This window comes from Nannobrachium achirus, assembly GCF_963921795.1.
Source record: "Nannobrachium achirus genome assembly, chromosome: 6".
NCBI lineage: Eukaryota > Metazoa > Chordata > Actinopteri > Myctophiformes > Myctophidae > Nannobrachium > Nannobrachium achirus.
The window spans coordinates 59,934,186-59,943,100 of NC_137815.1; the positions used below are offsets into that span (position 1 = coordinate 59,934,186).

The window sequence follows — 8,915 nt, forward strand, 5'->3', positions numbered from 1 at the left end:
AAAAGTCCAACATCATGGACAGCCAGCACATGCACATATTGGGTGGTGGTATTCTGTCTCAATGAACCCTTCAAATGCCTTTAACCCTGCACTGACACAAAGCCACTAAAAGAGACACAGAAAGAGCTTTTTTCCTCAGGTCATTGTTCAGGGCCCGGACCTGAACAATGACCCAACTGCCAGGTCAGCTGGTTTTAACCTATAAATACTCATACACCAACAGAGCAGATACTGTATTTATTTATTTTTTGGACACATCTTTTCGCACATCTTTTGCACAAATCTTACATCCGTTTTGGACTGTATCTGTCTCAGTATTTATAGAGTTCACCAATCACCATATATTGCTATTTGAACTGTACTACAGTTTGGTCATCCCTCTGCTGCATGATGAATGTATATATTTTTACTTTTCTTTTTTAAGCCTTTGTTTGACAGTGATAGTGGAGGGAAACGGGACATATGTGTAGAGAGTAAGGGAATAAAACATCGCAAATGTCTGGCCAGCCGGTAATCAAACCAGGACTTGCAACTCGGCCATAACCTCTTGGTTGCCCCATATTCTGTATATCCCGGTTGCTAACTAATTCACCCATTTATATTCTGTAAATGCCTAGTCTATATTCTGTATTTTTTATGTTTGGCTGCAAAATAGTTTATGTAGCTACAGTATATACTGTATCCTACCTCAGTAACCCAGGGAAGATTGTATACTGTATAATATGATATACCTTACAGTATGGCCAGTCTCTACATCAATTCCAGTGTAAATTGCTGCTGTTTGTTGCACACCTTCAGTACTGTATGTGTTCTACATTGTTTTTCTTATGTTGGACATTAGCAGTCTATGCCACACTATTTCACTACACATACTGCACTTGAATGAGCATGTAATGAATGATCTTATGTCTTGAATCTTTAATCAGTATTATTTTCAGGCTTTGTGACTACCAAAAAATGATTACTCAATCGCAACTTTGTATATGGTGTTTTTCTGTTAAGACAGCGCTGAGAGGGAGCAGCTTGTTACAGCATAGTACTGTGACAATGTTAGCAATGATGAGAGTATATTTCTGCTGTTGTTAAAGACATTGTGCTGTGAAAAAGTGTACAGAAAGTGTTAAAGTGATCCCTGACTAATACGACAAATATGCCTTAATACATTATAATCGTCCTCTATAACTACAATGTAAAATTAAAAACACCTCAATTATTTTATTTCTTCTAGAAATAGCTAATCTTTCACTCAATAGGGGAAATGCCCATCGCAAGTTGATGATGTCATAAATGTCAAGTGTGATCTATCCCTATGGAATTAATGGCATGCATGTGAAAATAAAAACAAACTTAATACTTCCTATGGTTAACTCATTCTGAGCCCCAGACATTAACGGATTATAATGTCCAAAGTGCCTCCTTCAGGTCCCATTCACTTGCGTTGTCTTATTTTGAAGGCCAGAAGTCCACCGCGCAATCACTTCCGGTCTGACGTCATCGGATCGTGCGCCGGAACCGATCCGTGTCCACGTGGAGTTGTGTAATGGCCGACCGGGAGCTTTTATAACTGTGTAACATAAGCGAGCATCTGCCTCCATCCTAGCTTCTAAAGTGTAGTTTTGAGATAATGGACATTAAAGATGAGATCCCCCGTCCACCTCAATGTTATGGATGGGACTATTTTGTGCTCGTGGAGCCGTGATGATGCGAAATCAGCGACGGATTTCGTCTCCGGACCGCCAGCCATTCTTCTCGGTAATGTACTCGCCGTTACAGTAATCTATTACTTTTCCCGAGATATCCCGTGAATGGCACTACAGATACTCGAGTACATTTCGCGAGACATCTCGCGAATGGCACTAGATGAGTTAATATGAGCATCAAATCAATATTTCAAATGTGTTTGTGTTTTGTTTTTTTGCACATGCATGCCATAAAAATGACACATGACATTTATGACATCATCAACTTGCGACAGGCATTTCCCCTACTGAGTGAAAGATTAGCTATTTCTAGAAGAAATAAAATATTTAAGGTGTTTTTAATTTTACATTGTAGTTATAGAGGACAATTATAATGTTTTAAGACATATTTGTCGTAATAGTCAGGGATCACTTTAAAGTTATGTTTTTATGGCCACACCTATTCATTAAGGATGCCTACATACATGTCATTATATCAGTGTATTTCAGTGGGGCATTTTGACTCAGAGGCTTTCAGCTTTCAGGAAGTAACCAAAAATACACAGGGAAGACATATTTGCATATTATAACCACACCTGGGGGTCTATTAGAGTAACGTTAACTTCATAGACACATACAAAACAGAAAAGGTACAAAAATATGGCACCACCTCTTTTAAAATTGTAAAAAAGCCAAAGCAGATCCTTGCATATAGATCTGCTTGAACACAAAAGCCACTCGAGATCTAATCGGCATAGGGCAGTACTAAACCACTTGTCAAATTCTCTCTCCATTCCTAAGCACTATCAAAACTCCCACTGAAACTTGAAATCCTTGCACTGATATCACATGTGAAATAACAGAAAATAATTTCCTATTACAGATCCATTTTAACATGTCAAATGTCCTCATCAAATAACCTGATGCTTAGTGTTTTCTTCTGTTTTGAGGAGATAACATGACAGGCGTATACATACCGATGTTTCTGGTTGACATTGGCACATTTCACTCAGGTTTTTTTTTCATCTCACTCATGTCACTTTGTCTGCTGACCTCACTCAGCAACGAAATAAAAATAAAATAAACAAAAATAAAAATAAAACAATTCACAGGAGGCAAGCAGTGATCACCCCATGATGTGCACTGCAATGTAGTTTCAAATGCACTACATTGCAGGTGCTTTTTGAGAGTAAAAAAATAAAAAAGAAGAAGACATGTGTGACATGCATGATCTGGGCAGATTGCCCCAGGAAATGTGGCAATCTCAACCCAAAACCAACCCAACCCAAAAAATCATATGCTGTATTTTAGCATTTTTATGGTGTATCTACTATCTATTCTGCATCTAGCATGAGGCATATCTATTCTGCATCTAGCATGACGCAACATGTTTAACCAGCTCTCTCTCTCTCTGTGTGTGTGTGTGTGTGTGTGTGTGTGTGTGTGTGTGTGTGTGTGTGTGTGTGTGTGTGTGTGTGTGTGTGTGTGCAGGCGGGCGGGCGGGAACACAGTATCTCTGTAGCCATTAAACGAAACGGGTATTTCTTACATTGATGCTCCTACATATTATCATTTAAGCACCAGTTAAAGTTACTTTCCATCCCTCATATACTGTGTGCACAGTGCACATCCCATAACCCACACACTGCACATCATTTCGGAGCTCATATCTTTGAACGGGTAAGGGCTAGTTACATATAAATATTCATTTTACACATTATGTGATGTTTACCGTGCAATTTGTTTTGCTGTTGGTCTTTCTAGTGTTGTAATAAGAATAATATCTCACCCAAATTTAAATAATGAATACATTATCTCACATATAGTACTTGTTATTTGCAGCAGGTGTGGGTGGCTAGGTGAAGATGATGTGTATATCGTTCCAAGTGGTGATCTCTTCATTAAATAACAAATGGAAGTGTTGCTTTACATTTTACAAGTATGACATTTTATACTAGTTTCTAGGTTTATTTTCTATAATTGCAAAAAGAAATAGGAAAGTAACACGTCAAAATTGATGGTTCGCAAATGTGGCACTGTGATGACATACTGTAGATACTGAGAAAAGTCTTTAAAGGGAATGTGTAAAGCTGCAGAGCTGACAGGCATCTGCTGTTAAAAGAACTTTGCCCACAGAAGTTGGGGGAATGTTTTTCTTATGATCTCCTGTGACTGTATAATTCTATGACTCCATACCACAAAAATATGATTCCGGCATGATCCCTTCTTGAGGAGAAGATAATGAAATGATAACTCAGACACGCAGAGGAAGGTGTCAAACTCTCCCTGTGAGAGATATACGTATGCAGATCAGGTGTGTCATCAAAGGCCACTTGGGGGACTTCTTACCAGCCAGGCATCCGTTGAGTGACAGAAGGATTAGCAGTTCCCATGGTAACAACATCTTCATTTCCCAAGGTCAAAGATTCCGTTTCTTCCCATCCAGTTGCCAAAGAGTGTAGTTCTTTGGCTGTGGAAGAAAGAGAGGGCAGATGAGCTACTGTACATGGAAATGCTCACTGTACAATGAGCCTGCTGGAGCTGTGGGCTGGAACTCGAGGAGAATCAGTGAGCCATTAATAATTCATTCATCTAAATAAGCATTGCCAAGATCCCATGCCTAAGGGCTAGCTAGAGCTGATCCACATGAGCTGATATTTGTTGTATAGAATACATACTGCTACAGTACACTACAGTATCCCCCAGGAGCATATCAAGGGACGAGAGGAGGGGGAAAAACAGGTTTGATTCTTACGGCAGCAACAGATACAACTTTTATTAAAAAGGAACAGAAGGTGTGTACCTATTGATGTACACAGGCGTAATGAAACTCTTACTGACACATACTTCCATTATTAATGCTACAAATTGAATAAATGCACATGATGTCAGCCACCATGGTCTTATGTTATGTTATATTCCCTACACCTACACCTACGCCTACACCCTATGATATATGAGCAACATTGTCACTGTGTGAATAAGGCCATGTGTGTTGTGTTGTGTTTTGTAACTGTAACTGGAGGTTACGTACGTAACCATGTTTTTTGTATACTTCTGTGAGAGAGACTCTCACCATGGGATATTGCGCGCTAGGACGCGATATCCCATGGTGAGTCTCTCGATAGAAGGAAGAAAAGCTGTAACAATAACAAGATCAGGGGCTCTTGTAAATTGTTCAAAGTAACCAGACTCTCTCTAATTATAGAAACAACTGTGATCACAGAGTGCAGATTTACAATAATTAAACTTTATCCAATATCCAAAGTTACAGCTGAAAATAGAAATAACTAGAAGCAGTGCTCTTCCGAGCACAGGTCTCCACCAGGCCACACAAATCGGCCTGTTATAGCGCCACCATGAGGCTGATTTAAAAAATGTGGGGCAGAGGTTCTGAATTAGCATCCAGGGAGTGTGTGTGCTCAGTTTGGCAGCGATCGGGCCAACGGCGCCGGAGATTAGCTGGTAACAACCAGGCCACACAAATCGGCCTGTTATAGCGCCACCATGAGGCTGATTTGAAAAATGTGGGGCAGAGGTTCTAGATTGGCATCCAGGGAGTGTGTGTGCTCAGTTTGGCAGCGATCGGGCCAACGGTGACTGAGATTAGCTGTTCACAAACTGCGAGGACGCACGGACGCACGCACGGACGCACGGACGCACGGACGGACGGACGGACGGACGGAGGGGAAAACATACTCTCCCTCAGCCTTCGGCTGGTGGAGACAATAATAATAATGAAAAGATAAAACCTATTTATACAAGGCCTATATATGTATTCACTTATGCCCTATGATTGCTCTGGATTCTTTGTTGGCTCGCTTCCACAATTCCATTCTTGACAAGAGATACTGATGTTAGAAAGAATACATTGTGAATCACTGTTTGTGAGGAGAGGATAAGGAGATTATTCCCCTGGATGAAAGAGAGTGAAGTAGATTTATTCTATTCTCGATTATCTAGTCGGAGGGACTGAGAATCATGACCTTCCACACTTCATCTTTTCAATCATCAGTATTGATTTGGTTTCCATTTTTTAACCTTCTGCCTTTTGTTTGTCATTCTGCCCACAGTCTTGTCATGAGACTCAATCAAATATGGAAGGATGGGTCAATATCGGGAGATGTGGTTGATGTCTTTCCTTATGAGACTCACATACTTGAGAGATATGCTTTGTAGGGAAAAACCAATGCAGAAATTAGATCTATCTACAAGCGAAGCAGCTATCTTTTGGATGCTATACAATTTGAAAGCTTTCTGTTGAATAACTGTGGTCCCCTCAAATATCCAGTTTAAATTGGATGAAACAATTAAGCATATTGTGGAGTAAAACATGTACAATTAAACCTATACGCATATTTGGGTGGTACTGTAGTAAACTTTGAATCAATGTTAAACGTTGTTGGTCACTTGGTCAACATGCCTACCCACAATCAATAATGGCGCAGGCCAGCACCTGTAAGTAATTCCAAATCAATTGATATGGTTTACATTCAGACAAGCTTACCAAGCAAAATCCACATGTAAAGGAACTCAGACGAAGTCTGCGCTAGACTCATCTGTACTTATTATGGGTTTCATCTAGCAGATGGTTTCATGAAAGTCAAGGCTATCACTAAATCCTTCAGTATGCTGTAATACAGTGTAGGCCAATATAAGGAGTAAGGACATGTTTACTTGGCCGCATATTGACCATCCTATGTGGTAACTGACTTACAAATTCAATGATCTGCCTACTACTAGGCTAATAAGGAAATGTGATGGAGCTTTGTAGTATAAGGTATGAAAAGCATTGTCAGTTACAAAACGGTTTCATATGAACCAAATGAGGACTGTGTGTACAACTGCGACTCAACCTTCTAGCTTTTGTTTACACATTTGACATAATTTTATTTTATTTATACTAATGGTTAGGTTAGGCATTGGGTTAGGTTTAAGCAGTGGCAATGCAGTGTTGATGCAGGCCAGGGGGGAGTCAGAGTACCCATTATTCCCGTCTTTCTGTCTGTGTCCCTGTTAAGCCCATGTATGGAGATCTCTGTCTGTCTGTCTGCCAGTGTCTCTTTTATGCCCATAAATGGAGATATCTGTATCTTTTAGTTTTTTGTTTTCATGGTGAAAATCACCTATTGGTTGAGGGTTGGTTTATTACAATATCTGATTAAAAAATGTTGCATAACCTTTTGCATATATCAACTGCATAGATCAAGCTGACTTTGTTGGCGACTGTATGCTGCACTGTGTAACACAAACCGCTAGATGACACTGTCCTTGAGGTTAGTAGGAGTAAAACACATTTTACATTGACACAACTTAATAATAATTCAAGAGTAACCACATGTGGCAAGGATGTACATCGAGCAACCAAAGTCATGGATATTCAGCAGTGAGGACGACAGGGGAAGCATTGCAGTCCACTGCAGAGGTTGTCTAACAAGCCCCCGAAGCCTTATGTCATTAGTGTCCTCGCTCTGCCCAAATGATCGATGCTAATTTATGTTCGCTGTAGTCAGCTGTCCAGGTTCACTTTCAAGCTGATCAACTTTCTGTTGTCCGCTCACATTGGGCACAGAGAAATGTCCTTTCCCCCATGACATTCAAAGTCAAACCCAAGGGTTTTGATTGCGTTTGCCCATGGATAGTAGCTACTGTATGGGTATGAAAACGCAGAGCCGAATCTTGTTAAGTATAGGTGAGAGGGCTGGCACCGCTCCTCTGTCAGATACCACAACTCTGTTTTAATGATGCACAGATCCCGGGCATCCTTGGGGAGGATGTGTTTCTTGGTCACAGTCCAGAAATTTAAAGTAGTTGCTTGTGATCCCCATGATTAATTTATATACCCTAGAAAAAATACAATGGTAATAATTCTTGTGCCCAGCGGATGGTGGTGGTCGCAGGTGTTGGAAATACCAAATGGGATGAAGCCAAGCTAATGGTGCCTGCAAGGGAAACTATCTGTCAAGGATAATCCCTAATAACACTGTGGCATAGATAATGCGCTTCCCCCTCTCTCTCTCTCACTGGCGCGCGATATTGAGATAGCTGCAGCGAAGTGATTAAATGAGCTATGGATATTGAAATGGTAAAACGTATACATCTAGACTCACGTATTGGCCTGGTTTAAAGTTTGGCAATGATTAGCTTACCACTGTGGAATAGCCAAACAGGGAAAAGAAGGAGGGCTTCTATGAACTCTGGTGAGCCGTGTTCCACTTCATTAGTTCCTGAGTAATTGGCTAAACACGTGACTACATAAATTAACATCAGCAGCCGTGTGAGAGGTAATTAAGGGAATGTTTAAAAAAAATTATACCATGGTAAATAAGACGAGCAATCAGCACCGCACAGGGCTTTTCAAACACCACAACGTGTTCATTTTGTCATCAGGCATTGTGACGACCCAGTCATCAAAACCATCACACAGCTTCTGACTTTTAAATAGACTTTACACTTTTAATCATACATTGGCGGTACAGAATCCAACCAACATTTTGGTAAATGCTCTACAGTACATAATTTACTGTAACAGTAATCATATCAAAGCTTGAGCATGCTCTCTAAACATTCCTGTAAGCCTCCAGATCTCACATTACTGCCCATACTGTAAACCTATTCACTCACTAGAGAACATGAGCTGTGTTGCAACTACAGTACGCTGGAAGAATGTCAATCATTGTGTAAGAGCCCATAGCACATCACTGGAGAGAGGGCTAGAATGTTAAAAGCCAACATCTACCTCCGGTATTTCTATTCAAACTCAACATATTATGCACAATGGAAGGGCATCACTACAGTGGGAGAGACCGCATGAGAAATGGAACAGACTAATGTTCACAGAAATGCAATACAGGTATTCCAGGATAAATTTGGAATTTAGAATTTAAATTGGGTATTGCTGATATGAGCACAAGGGATCAGGAATGTGTTAAACAAGCATTTACAATATGTGACAGTTTGCTTTCCACCAAACAAATTATAATTGATACATAACAGACTTCCATTGATGTATGTGACATGAGATTATAATACTGAACAATTGCTGTGATAAGGTCAGGCTGAATGCCAATGGACCCATTTGCCAATGGGCCAACATCTATTAAAATAAACGTATTTTGCTTCCAGAAAGTGCCGCTCATGTCCTCAATGTGCATTTAGAAAATGCACAAATTAATTTAGAAAATGTTCAACTGTTATGATGCTCATAATGATCTCATTGTATATAAATGAAATCAG

General features: G+C 40.1%; 1 protein-coding gene across 1 annotated transcript in view; it reads right to left on the reverse strand.

Moving 5' to 3' along the window:
- cntn6 (contactin 6) overlaps positions 1-4,089 on the reverse strand; it is a gene marked incomplete at both ends in the record, with an annotated part of 53,464 nt that extends 49,375 nt beyond the window's left edge. Inside the window, one exon of the mRNA XM_080728336.1 lies at positions 4,029-4,089. Coding sequence (XP_080584462.1) covers positions 4,029-4,089 — 61 coding nt within the window. The remainder of the gene's footprint in view (positions 1-4,028) is intronic.
- Between the last annotated feature and the right edge of the window lie 4,826 nt (positions 4,090-8,915).